At 38.9% G+C, this 13733-nt stretch overlaps 1 protein-coding gene across 1 annotated transcript in view; it reads left to right on the top strand.

Moving 5' to 3' along the window:
• Positions 1-13193, top strand: part of DNAI4 (dynein axonemal intermediate chain 4) — an 86683-nt gene extending 73490 nt beyond the window's left edge. The window contains exons 14-17 of the mRNA XM_075557237.1: positions 1518-1616; positions 2713-2939; positions 6315-6471; positions 11899-13193. Of these exons, the coding sequence (XP_075413352.1) occupies positions 1518-1616; positions 2713-2939; positions 6315-6471; positions 11899-11940 (525 nt within the window). The 3' untranslated portion in view covers positions 11941-13193. The remainder of the gene's footprint in view (positions 1-1517; positions 1617-2712; positions 2940-6314; positions 6472-11898) is intronic.
• The last annotated feature ends 540 nt before the right edge of the window (positions 13194-13733 follow it).

The following is a 13733-nucleotide window of genomic DNA, read 5'->3' as shown; positions in this document are numbered from 1 at the left end:
TCTGTTCAAAGTTCTGTTTAATTTCTTAATTTGTGTTTTCTCTGATCACTGAGTTTATTTAGAAGTGTGCTATTTAGTTTCTAAATTTTTAGGTAATTTTAGAATATTTTCCTGTTATTGGTTTCTAACTCATCTTATAGTCAGAACACTCTAGTTTGTACAACTTAAATCATTTAATATGTATTAATATTTTTCTTTTGGTCCAGAATATGATCTACATTGATAACTTTTCTCTGTGCACCTGAGAAAAATATGTTTCCTACTATTGTAGTATATATTCTAGAAGTTTTCAATCAGGTAAAGTTTCTACTTCAAAGCCATATGTATGAATTTAAGGAGTAATGTATGGTTTGAGAGCCACAGTTTGCTGACCTTTGGATCTAACCAAAGAAAAAAATATCAACATGAGATGGCAGCATTGTACAATAAGCTGTTTATAGAGTCTACAGCACCTTGAAAGCTTGGATGTAAGGGACAGGGCTGAACAGTCAGAGATTCTCCAGAGACAAGTGGTGCAAGAAGTTACCAGAAGAGAGAGAGGACCAAAGACCTCCCTGGGGAGGAAATGAGTAGAAGGGGGCTTACCTGTCTAGGTCATGGCCCTCAGAAGAAAGGTAGGGAGTCTCTGGGTCAGAGAGCTCTGAAGGGCAAGCAGCAGTCTGGAGGTTATCTTATCAATGACTAGCACATGTTGGGAACAGATTTATGGGGTAGACAAAGCAGGCAGGCCCTAATAGCTAAAGATGTGCTTAATGGAGCCATTTAGAAAATAACTGATGTGTAAAAATTTGAATTTGGTAGTGTTTAGGGCTAATAGTCCTCAGCCTGTTATGAAGAAGTTAGCAACATGGAACCAGTATATAACTTTGCCTAGTGCTACAAACATTTTAGCGCTCAGCTGCCAACCAGAAGGTCGGTGGTTTGAACCCATCCGGGATCTCTGTGGGAGAAAGACTTAGAGCCCAGTATCCAGAAATATTACTGCAAAGAAATACTTATGGGGTTACGAGCAGTCAGAATTGACTCGAAAGCAAATGACACATAACAGTGATCCTACTCTCGATAGCAAGGACATTGAATGATGCCTTTCTGATTTTTTAACTATGACCTAAGATGAAAAACACATTCAAAATCCCCATTCAGTACATGAATTTAGAGTTAAGGATATCTGAGAGACCTTCTAGTTCCACCTCTCATCCCAGCAGCAATGATTTTTTTTCAGCATTACAGACCTGCCCAGTTATGAGGACATTATCTCTTTGACTAGTTGTAACAAAAAGCACTTGCATTTCTTTGGACTCCTAGCTCTGTTGTCAGGCAGCTATAAATAGTGTGAGAATCTATTTCTCATCTTCAGGTAAAACTTTTGCATGCCATTTCTAGGACAATTAACAACAACAACACCTTCAAAATAGCATTTTAGTTTTGATTTTCAGGTGAATTTAATAGACCCAATCTCATAAGTAGCACACTTATTTCATGTATCAGGCCAATGAAGCTTGATTTTTGTGTTACAGGACACAAATATTTACTTGGCTGGCACTGAAGAAGGTCATATTCACAAATGTTCTTGTTCATATAATGAACAATACCTTGATACCTACAGAGGCCATAAGGTTAGTTTAATTATAGTAGGTATGAGAAATTAACATATTACTTCTGTAAAAATGAATATGCTTATTCATCATATTTTAATATCCAGTATATTTGTAACCTCACAGTTAAAAATACAAATGCAAATTAAGTGTTTTCTTAGATTGGAATCACCAATAAAGAGTGATGTATTCTATTTGTCTTCTATGGAGCCTTGAATTTTTTTAAGTCATGTAAATCACAGTTTTTGTTTTGTAAAAATTTGCTTAAGATAATATACTGGATCATAACATAAATTTGTTTCTAGCAAATATTATTCCCTATATTATTAAGATTTTCCATGTATACTTCCTTTCTTTTTCCCTAATTTTTCTAAGGAGTAATATAATCTGTGCTCACATTTAGTGAGTATGTTAACAACTTTATTTTTATGTTTCCGTATAGAATAATTTAAAACTGAAAGAAGAAGAAGAATTTAGGGAAGATTAAAGTATAACCTTACTTTAAGCTGAAATAATATCCACACAATATTGTTGTTGTTGTTGTTGTTAGGTGCCATCACGTGGGTTCCAGGAATAGAATTAGTATAGCATCCTAATGTTGTCATCCTACTGGTAAATACAGGGCCAGTGATTCAAACCCGCCAGTTGCTCATTGGGAGAAAGATGGGGTGTCTGCTTCTGTAAAGGCTCTCTGCTGTCCAAAAACTCGTAGCCACCCTATAAACAACAGAAGGAAGCATGCCCAGCCCAATGCCATCCTCACAATTGTTCTTATGTTCGAGCCCATTGTTACAGCCACGATGCCAACCCGTCTTGTCACAAGCCTTCCTCTTTCTCTCTGCTCCTCTGCTTTTCCAAGCATGATGTCCTTTTCCAGGGACTGGCCTCTCCCAACAATATGTGCAAAGTCCATGTGAGACAAAGCCCAGCTACCACTGCCATTAAGGACCATCCTGGCTGCCCTTATATGACAGATCTGTTTGTTCTTCTGGAGCTCCATGGTATTTTAAGCATTCTTCACTATACAACATTGGATGGTGCATCCATCGTCTGAGACAGTTTCAAATATGACGTTAAGTATTATTCACTCATGCATTTTATTTTTTTCTAATTCTAGGGCCCAGTGTATAAAGTAGCGTGGAATCCATTTTGTCACGATGTATTCTTAAGCTGTTCTGCAGATTGGGGTGTTATTATATGGCAACAGGACAGCACCAAGCCATTTTTGACATGTTATCCAACTACTTATGTAGTTTATGATATTGCCTGGTCTCCAAAATCATCCTATATATTTGCAGCTGCCAATGAGACCAGGGTGGAAATTTGGGACCTTCACTTCAGCACGTGAGTATTTATATTTGTATTTAGAGATCTCCAATAGAAGCAGTCTAAACTAAATTGATACCTGATAATTTTTTATAAGGTTATAGAATAAGTAAAAAATGATTGCTACAAAATTGTAGAAACCATTATATTAGCAAAATGTGACGCTATTGTTTCTCCACATATCCTTTATCTAGGTCTACACACTTCTAAAGGCAGTATCCAACTCTCTAACCCTCCCCTGAGAATTCTGTGCTCTTCAAAAGAGCCATCTTGACATCCTCAAGGAACTCAAATAATCCCCCTTTTAAATATTCTTTGGGTTTGGGGAACAGGAAAAGATCTGAAGAGGCAAGAACAGGGCCATAGTGTGGATGAGGGAAGGTATCTCAACGAAATTCTCACAGGACAGCCTTTATTACCTGCTATGAATTGAACTGTATCCACCTAAAATATGTATCAATTTGACCAGGTATATTCTTGATGGGATGGAAATTATGTAATGATCTCCCCATGTTGTGATTTGATGTGATGAACCAATAAAGGAACTAACGTTGGATGCAACACCGTGAATTCCTTCACAGCCCTCATCCTGTGTAAGCGGAGTTTCCTCAGGGTGTGACCTGCCACATCTTTTATTCCCCATGAGATAAAAAAGGGAACAGAGAACAGAATCAGAGAGGCCTGCTCTCACCTCACCATGAAAGACAGAAGTGGGGTGTATCCTTTTGACCTGGGGCCCAAACACAGTGAAACTCCTAGATCCAGGGGAAGAGTAATGCTCAGACACATGGAGACCACTACAGAATGCTGAGCCTGTGGATCCTGAAAGGAGACGAGAACCTTTCCCTCGAACTAACAGAGAGAGAAGGCCTCCCCCTAGAATCAGCTCTCTGAATTTGGACTGTTGGCATCTTAACTGTGCAAGAAGACATGTCTGTTTGGTAAGGCCACACGTGTGCGGTGCTTTTGTCAGAGTAGCTCTCACACTATAATTGAGCTATAAGCACGATCACCAATATACCGCCCTTGAAGGATGCGCACTTGCACTGTCATGACAGGAAAGAATTCCTCGATCAATATTCCTGACCTTTTTTCCTCACCAGTGCTGTTATGAGTTTTCCTAAAAAGCCTTTCTAATAAGCCCCCATGATCACCTTGTGCCCTTCAAGAAAGTCCTCTAACGTTACTACTTTAGAATTCCAAAACACAGTCACCATCAACTTGAGCTGACCTCTCTGCTGTGAATGTACCTGGCCCAGCAGGTCCTCTCAGAAACTACTGTCTCGACCTTTGCTTGAAGGCACCTTAAAAGGATAAGTGTATCACTGAGAGAATTGTCTGCAGCCATCCACGGAGTGCGGAAACATGTTTGAGCATGTTTTCTTTAGAATGAAACGGTGAATGCATGAACTAGAAGACTAGGAGCAGCTGATTTACTTTTATAGACTAGGATGTTAGACTAATGTAGTATTAGGATGCTACACATTAGTTTGTATTAGTAAAGTATCCTAATGTTGGGAATAATAATATAGCACCCTAAGGTCACCCTCCTATTGGTAACCTCAGGCTCAGTGGTTCAACCCACCAGTTGCTCCGAGGGAGAGAGCTGAGGCCGTCTGTTCCGGAAAAGCTTTTAAGTCTCAAAAACCCACAGGGGAAGTTCTGCTCTGACCTATAGGGTCTCTCTGTGGTGGATTCAACTCGATGGCAGGGAATTTGGTTCTTTAAAAAAAAATACTAATGTTAAGTACTGTGTCATATGTGCTCATGAAAAGCTACGTAAATGAAAATAGGTTATTTTACTCATCTGCTAAGATTTTTATAGGCTAATAAGATATCACAATTGCCTTGAATTCTTGGTCATTGGCTAGCTTATAGAGGAATGCTAACGGAATGTAATAGTTGGTAACTAAAGGTTCTCTACAATAGGGTTGATAAAGGTGACAAAATAATTATTTTTTAACAATATTTACCTACTCTCAACTTAGCCCCCAAATCATTCCTAGGCTCATGCTCTTAACTTAAACTTTGATTTAAGCTACTGCTTCAAAATTATTGAGTGTTATCTAAATCTGCTATCCCTCTTAATATGAAAATTTATACCTTGCTAGAATAAAGTGTCTAATGGCATTTTATTTCGTTCGGCTTCATAGATTTAGCTGATAGAACTTCACAACTGCAAATAACACATTGCGGTTTCTCAATTTCTGCTGTAATTATTGAGGTATAATCATACTGTACAAAGTCCTCACTATAATTTCTTTTCTTAACCTTCTTCTCTACATGATCCATTGGCATGGGATGATTTGCTAATGAAAATAATATATAGCAATAGCTTTAATAATACAAAAGATGATATATGGCATAGTTCATTCAGTCAATGCAGTTCATTTAAGTTTCCTACGATTTACCATTCTGGTTTTTTTTTTTTTACATTCCTGTTACTATCACAAGGGGCCAGTATTTACATCAACCACAGCTGAATATAAAAAGTCCAATCAGCATCCAGATTAAGTTCCCGTGGTACAGAATTTTTTTTGTAGTCGTTGGTGATTTTATAGTACATGATTTTACATTTACCCAGTAATTATAATTCATGAAGTGTCATTTTAGCTTCAGTACTGCTGCTTTCAACACAGTAGCTGCTTTTAACAGAGTAGCTGCTTTCAATACAGCAGCTGCTCTCTACACATATTTGACGGGTCCACATAAGAACATTACAGTGTCAGCCCTGTCACATACACTTGTATTTGTATGGGGTGTATGTGACGGGGTTGGCATGGTGATGCCATCACTCCAGGTACTCGCATGTAGGTGTATCTGCATGTGGGTGGACTCACCTGGAGACAGATAGAGGAGCGGTGTCTCGGTTCCTAAGATCATCAAAATATGTTTTCTGATGGTCTTAGGTGACCCCTGTGAAAGGATCCTTCCACCACTAAAGGAGTTGCACCCCACAGGTTGAGAACTGCCGAGCTAAAAGACTTGAGTAAAAGAGCCCTATAAAGAATTTTACCCTACTGTATTCAGAGTTGCTTACTTCTGTGATTTCTTCTGAGGTGGATTGTTTTGGAAGACCAAAGGTAGAAATCCTGTTCAAAATTCTCTTTTATGTTTCACAGTTTCATTTAAAGTCAAAACTCTCCGTTAAGGAGTTTAAATTTATGAGCTCAAATCTTGATTTCCAACTATTTCCATTTACCTAGTTGAAATTAGTTCATTGCACAAATGAACCTTGGGATGAAATAGAGAATGAAATGCAGTTATATTGAGCTTAGAAACACCTTAAAGGGGTTTTGGTTTTATTATATGTGATTTAAAAACTGATTTCTTAGTCTCTATATGGAAAGTAACATAATAGCAGCATATCAATTTATAAATGTTTCTTTACAGTTTGGACCCTCTGATAGTGAACTTTGCTAACCCTGGGATCAAGTTCACAACTGTTATCTTTGCCAAACACACAGATTGCCTCCTAGTAGGAGACAGTGATGGTCAGGTGGTTGTCTATGAACTGCGTAATATGCCCACTGTCTTGGATTCTGGACGGGTAAGACTCAAAGCCAAGCTTTTATGTCATTTCAGGAGTCTTCACAGTTGCAATCCTGTAGTTTGCAAGGAGTTTACACTGATCAAATATCTTAAGTGTGATACAATGTAAAGAGCCTAAGTCCAAAGAGTTACTACTATGTCTCAGGCAAATTGCTTTGAATCTCATTTAATTTCTTTACATATGAGATGAGAATAATAATACTGCTAAACTGTTTAGCTTTACAGTATTACCTGGGTTAGTTCAGGTAGACTAGAGAGACAAATTCATAGACACTCTTTTGTGTAAAGGAAAGAGCTTTATATACAAGAGCAATTGAATGTTGAGAAAACATACCTGCCGAGTCCAGATCAAGTCCATAAATCTGATATTAACCCATATGTCTGATACCACTCTATGAAGTCCTCTCAAATGCAGGAAGATCACGGGCCAGTGGGTGGGAAGTCTTGTGGATCCAGTGGCAGTGTAAGCATCTCAGCGCTGGCAGCGGTCTCCACATGGCTTCTTCAGCTCCCAGGGCTCTGGCTGCATCAGGGTAGCTTCATGTGGCTTCTCGTCAGAAATGTCTCTCAGGGAATGAGCCTGTGTCTTGCCTCTAGCAAGCTGTTTATCTCCTTAGCGCCTCCAAATGAGGTCATCAAGCTGCAACCTGATTGACAGGCTAAACTCCACCCCTTCACTCCTAAGTCTCAAATTGACAACAGATTATGTAACTACCACAATACCCAAATTCTGCTGACAAGTGGTGTTTACACTTGTGGTACATTGGTTAGGAATTGAACTCAGATCTCTCATATGGAAAGTTCCAAACCTCTTTGTAATTTTTTTTCATAGTCTCCCCTTCCCTTTGGATTGATTCTAACTCAGAGCACAAAATAGAACTACTCGTGTGGGTTTCTGTAACTGTGATTCTTTATGGTAGTAGAGAGCCTTCTCTTTCTCCTGCTGAACAGCTGGTGGTATCGAACCAATGATTTTGGGGCTAGCAATTCCGTGCATAATCACTACACCACCTCTTTGTAAATTTGTAGAATTCAGACTTATAATCAGAATCCTAAATCAATTATCCCACTGTTTTTTAATTAGAATAATGATTTAAATAATGATCTGATAGTGGCAAATAAATTCTGTAACAGAGAACACATTAAAATAATCAGTTTGACTTACTCTATGATTTATATAAAATGCACATTTATCTCAGAGTGAACATATGTTTTCATAATAAAGAAATAACTGAAACATCCAAGTTGTTTTGGGGAATATTTCCTAACTGGATGGAAAACATATTATTTACCAGAAATGCCAGATAATTTGATCTGGGGCTATAGGCATACAGGGACATTGTAAAAACATCTTAGCTGGTTGGTTGAGCCCTGTTTCTCAGTGACTTTGCCAGTGGCCTCCAAGTGAAGGAATCCCCTAGGTCACATCTCCTCAAGCCTAGTTTCATATGACCTGATTCTTCTATTTTCTCATGCAAGCTTTCAATCTTGATGTGGTTTCTCTACCACTTGACTGACTTTAAATCAGTATGCACTGTATCATAAATTCTAAATTACTCCATAATCTTTCTCACTGAGCCCTGGTGGCACTCCCAGGCAAACAGTAGGATGGTAACCTCAAGGCAAGTGCTTCCATTCCACCAGCATCTGTGAGAGAAGATATAAAAGGATCTTCAAAAAGGTCATACAAATTATTTTTTAATTCAATTTTCCTATGAACCTGCTGAAGCCTACTCAAAAATATTATTATCTAATAAAGCATTATTTAAATATAAAAATCAAAATGAGTTATTATTGGACACATCCTAGGTAGTAAAAGTATATACCAGTTACTAGGATTTGGAAGAAAAATGATTTGCATTTTGTTTTGATTTGAATCTACTAGAGCTATCACTTATTATAAACAGCATCCTCTGCAAAGATTAATCTACTCTCAGAAAGTCTGACAGTTTATAGCTAATATGCATTTGTATGTGAACTATTTCGACTAAGAGAACAATTCAGCTTCTTTTTTTTTAACAATTTATTAGGGGCTCATAATTCAGCTTCTTTTAACAGATAATATTCTATATATTTTCAAAGAGAAATGTGCTTTATATGCTTTTGGCTCATTAACTTTTAAAGATTAAATGTTATAATTTTGTGAGATTAAACATAAAACTATTAATCAGGCTTTATGTCAACTGTAGCTAATTATAAAATTAATCGATAGACTTTCTCTTCCTTAGCTTTTTAGGGAAGAGTTACAGTTAAAATAGTACTTGAAGTCTCAAAGGAATTGTGCAAAATATTATGTCTTTCCAAGATAGCTTATTAAGTAATATTATGATCTACAATTTCTCCATTCATTTTAACCAATAATGAATCTCAAATTTAGACAACGTATGCTTTCATTCTGTAAGGAAGATGACCAACACATTTATGATAAAAGGCTGCCTCAGGAAGGGATGGATGAGGATCAACAAGAGAACTTTAATTTTATCAGTAAGGCTTTATTTCCTGTATTAAAAATTAGTCAGGGGAAAGAGACGTTTTAGATTTGGGGGCATAACTAAAATCAACAGCCATGGAAGCAGAAATAAGAAATCAAATGACACATTGCATTGGGCATATCTGCTACACAAGATCTACTTACAGTGTGAAAGCGAAGATGTCCCTTGGATGACTAAGGTGTGCTGACCTGAGCCATGGTCTTTTCAGTCACCTGATATGCATTTGAGAGCTGCATAATGAGTAAGGAAGACGTCAGCAAAATGGATGGCTTTGAATTATGGTGTTGGCGAAGAATACTGAATATACCATGGACTCCCAGAAGAACTAACAAATCTGTCTTGGAAGAAGCACAGTTGGAAGTTTCCTTAGAAATGAGGAGGGCAAGACTTCATCTTCCATGGTTTGAACATGTTATCAGAAGCATCAGTCCAACAGAAATATATCATGCTTGGGAAAGTGGAGGGTCAGCCAAAAAAGGGAAAACCTTCAATGTGCTGGATTGACACAGTGGCTGCAACAATGGGCTCTAACGTAGCAATAGTTAGGAGACTGGTGCAGAACTAGGAAGTGTTTTATTCTGTTGTATGTGGTTGTTATGAGCCAGAATCGCCTGGACTGCTAACAACAACAACAACAACAACAACAACAACGAGTGCTTTCAAAGCAAAAGCAAAGTACCAGACAGCACCTGCAACTACTTTGCTGTTGTAGGGTACAGTGGGGAAGATGTGTGGAGTCAGGATTAAGAGTAGATCTACAGCAACCACTGCCTTCCCCTCTGCGATCCCACTGCCATCTGTGGCAGTGCATGGTGATCTGTCCAGAGAAGAACTTTTGATTTTTTGGCCAGCTAGCTATTCTGTGCCATGATTTCGAAACCCTGATCCCTTTGTAATGTGATCAAGAGCCAAAATACTATTGCCACATGCCATGGGAGAATGTCCTAGCAGTTCAGCGTTCCCAGTGTTGCTGGAGGCTGGGCTCCTAGTATTGCGATTGTAATTTCATGATGCAGCTAGCTCAAGACAGTGCTTATGGTCACATTAGCATTCATATGCGAGGAAGCCCCAGTGCCACTCTTGGCATGATGGAGAGGTTGCTGGGCGTCTGTCTTGCTGTTGAATGGAATGATGCTTGAAGCACTTGGCAGACGCCAGTTTCAATGGGGCATTGCAGAAAGCAACTCTGTTTTGTGGGAGGCAGTGGGAAATCACTCCAGGATGCTATTTTAACTGTATGTGACAGCATACAAGTGCTTGTCATGTCCATCCCTGTGCACTTTGTATTTTCATTTTCCCCTCCAGATGAAAAAGATGAGTGAAATGTTCAAATGGGGTTTCAGAAACATAAATATGTAATATATGTGTTAAATCAAGGGTGCGGAATATTGAAGGAAGAACTGAAAGCATGCTGTGTACTGGTGCCGTTTTCCTAAAAAAGAAAAAAACAACTGAACTCTTTGGACAGGTAGAACTGCTCCTGTGAATTTCCAAAATTCTAGCTCTCTACAAGAGCAGAACACGCATCTTTCTCCTGCAGCTGGTGGATTTGTCCTTCGCAGTCCAGCACGTAATCACTGCTCTGCCACGGCTTCTTAGATGCTGTGGATTTTTAAGAAGTTGATAGATTTGTAGGTTAAAATCGACAAGAACTGATCTGATGTACCTGGGCATGAAGGTTAGTTAGGGAGGATACCAAGACCTATAAACAAACACGACTGGATTCAAAACCAACCCAAACCAAACTCACTGCCATCGTGTTGATGCTGATGCATAGTGACCCTGTGAGCTGGGGCAAAGCCACCCTCTGTGAGTTTCCCAGACTGGGACTGTCTACAGCGGTAGCCCGTGCCTTCAAACGATGGTCCTTGGCAGTTAGCAGCCACCAGGGTTCCTCGGACTAGAGCGCAGGCCGAAGGACTGGAATTCACTCAGGTATGCCTACCCAAGTGTTCGCTAATCCTGCAGCGTTCACAAGTGACTTTTCTGCGAAACGAACTCATCGCACCTTCCCTAGACGTTTGAGGAAACTCAGACGCCCAGAGTGTTCGTGGTTCTCTTAAGATCACATAGAGAAAACGCTCCTCTGCTTCCAATTCCAACCTTCCACTAGTCTTTACACGGCCTGTCTTAAACACTCACCGCCCTGCTTTGGGTTTTATCTTCTATTTTATGATCACCTGACTCCTTTTTTTAGCGTTCTGGCCACTATGTTTACATGCAAACGACTCAAATGACACATGACTTCCTATGTTTGTTTGCCAACCACTCCCACCCATGGGGGGGGGCGGTTATATTCCGTTTACGTATGGCTAGATTTAAAAGATTAAGGGAAACAACCTTAGGAACTTTTAAGGAAAGTTCTTTTAAGAAAAGGAAGGAAAGAACTTTATAACTTTTAAGGAAAAGAAGAAAAGAATTTCATATATCATTCAGTTTCAACGTTATTTTACAGATGAGAAAACAGGTTTAATCATTCAGGTTAAATAGAAACTGCCAACAGAGACCTCCCTCTCACAGAATCCATCTGAAATTATCATCAAGCTTCATTAAATGAATCCTATAGAAAAGAGCATGTTCCTAGAAGGAAGTCAACATGACTGTTTAAACTAAGAGGTGGTTGTTCCTATTTTTCAATCATTTGAATGCCCTTTGTATATGTGTCTCACTCCTTTATAATTTTTTAATGGCAGCTTAAAGATGACTTTATTTTATAATTTGCATTGTATTGTATACAGGAGTAAGATGAAGCTTTCTACTCTGGTAAAGTGTCAGAAACCCACAGGGGAAGTTTTAGCTCCCCCCCCCCCCTCCCGCCGCCACAGTCACTGCGAGTCAGAATTGACTTGATGGGAATAGAGTTTTTGTTTTGTTTTGCTTTGTTATTTTATTGTACTGTAATTGCATAACTTTTTGTTTGTTTGTCTTTGCAGGGTGATATCATATGTAGTTTGCTTGGACCCAAGGTGAACTAGTCAGGATAATTCATCATTTCTATATTCTTGGTGATGGTTTTTGAAAGAAAAGAGAACGGTGTTTAATAATCAACAGTCTGTGTACTGGAATTTTAATTTTTTTTACAATGTACATTTTTCATTTAAAGATTTTTGTTAGCTTTTCAATTTTTCTAAAACAATTCCTACTGAAATTTATGCACATATTCTAATACATATATATTCAGAAAATGTCCAATTAGGTTAGATAATTATTACCTTCAGGCACAAAACCTATAATTTTCAGAAAACTATTAGAATGTTTCATAGATTTCAGTCTGCTGCTTTCCAAGCACTATTGCATTCCAGAGTTTATAAATTATTCATTTATAATAAAACTGTTAATTATTATTATTTTAAGTGGTACTATAGTAAGGATTTGCATAGTCACTTTGAATCAAATTCATCTCCTTAGATCTGAGAGCTGAGGCTTTAGAGTTCTGAGAGGTGACTTGACTAGCAAACAACAGGACGGCAACAGTTGAATTGCATTGTGCTTTATCAGTCGGTGTCACACCCTCCTTCGGAGAGAAGAGTTAGTGCGGGACAGATGAGAGCACCTTCCTTCCTGTGCACGCTCAGCTTTGGCCTGGATTTTAGGGCCAGATTTAAGTAGTCCCAGAAAGGAAACAGGAAATCCTTGTTCTGCAGCCCACATCAGGATGTTATTGGATAATGGCTTCTAAGGCAAGTTTGAGGAAATGGGAGCAAAGCAGGCGTCATCTCCTCCAAGGACAGAATTTTATACTCTGTTCCATGCTGTTTGTTCTAACAAGTTTCGTATTTGTTAATGAGGCTATAAGACACTTATGGCCGGTTCTATAAAGCGTTCGTAGTGAATAGGAGAGAATAGGGCATTTAAAACTCACTAATCCCTCTGAGATATGTACCCTGACGTGTGCAAGTGCACACAAACACACATGCACACGCATTCTCATAGGTGATTGCTTGCTCTTAAGCACTTTCTTCAGTCGGATTCCAGTTAAATGTAGCTGCTCATTTAAGATTCCTTCAGGATCTTTTAATGTACATATGTTTCCGCTGAGAACGGACCCAGCACAACAGTGGGGACCACCTTTGCCAAGTGTGCATTGTCTCGCAGCCTCTGCTCCTTTGGAGCGGTTCTTTTTCAGAAAGCAAGCTAATTGTGAAGTAGATTGAGACTTCAGAACACATCATAGAAATGATCATTTTTTACTGGTATATGTCATCATGACTCTTCTTTTTATCTCTGTGAAAGCTAAGGCTGTTCATGACACTTTGTATAACCAAATAAAAACTTGGTTTAATAGAAAAAAAGAGTTTATTTTTCTTATATTTTTTTATTTTAAAGTTTGTTTTCATGGGGTAATCTTACTTTTTCCCCCTCACCAATACAGTTTTCAACTTTCTTAAAACTTCCTAATAATAAGCCTCTACGATTATCCTGTGTCCTATGACAGAACCTGTCAATATTCCCTCCCTGGGGAATGCCGTAAGTCATTTGTCTTCTGGGCTGCCCTTTCTGCCTTGCGTTTACCTTCAATTGTTCATTAAGTCTAAAGGAGAAGTAAAGCTGTTCTTGGATCCGAGGACAACTCATCCTAAAGCAGCTGAGCCTTCCACCCTTCCCACTGCGGGTCTGGCAGGTGTGCACCGTGTCAGAGCGCGGTTTGGACATCCTCACGGTGCTCAAATCACGCTCCTTTGACATGTTCTTCAAGCTTGGGGAACAGACCACCACCTGCAGGGCAAGATGAGGGCTGTAAGGTAGATGTGAGGTAAAGTTTCCCAGT

The sequence above is a fragment of the Tenrec ecaudatus genome, chromosome 1, assembly GCF_050624435.1.
Source record: "Tenrec ecaudatus isolate mTenEca1 chromosome 1, mTenEca1.hap1, whole genome shotgun sequence".
Classification (NCBI taxonomy): Eukaryota; Metazoa; Chordata; class Mammalia; order Afrosoricida; family Tenrecidae; genus Tenrec; species Tenrec ecaudatus.
This window is presented reverse-complemented; position numbering and strand designations above follow the sequence as displayed.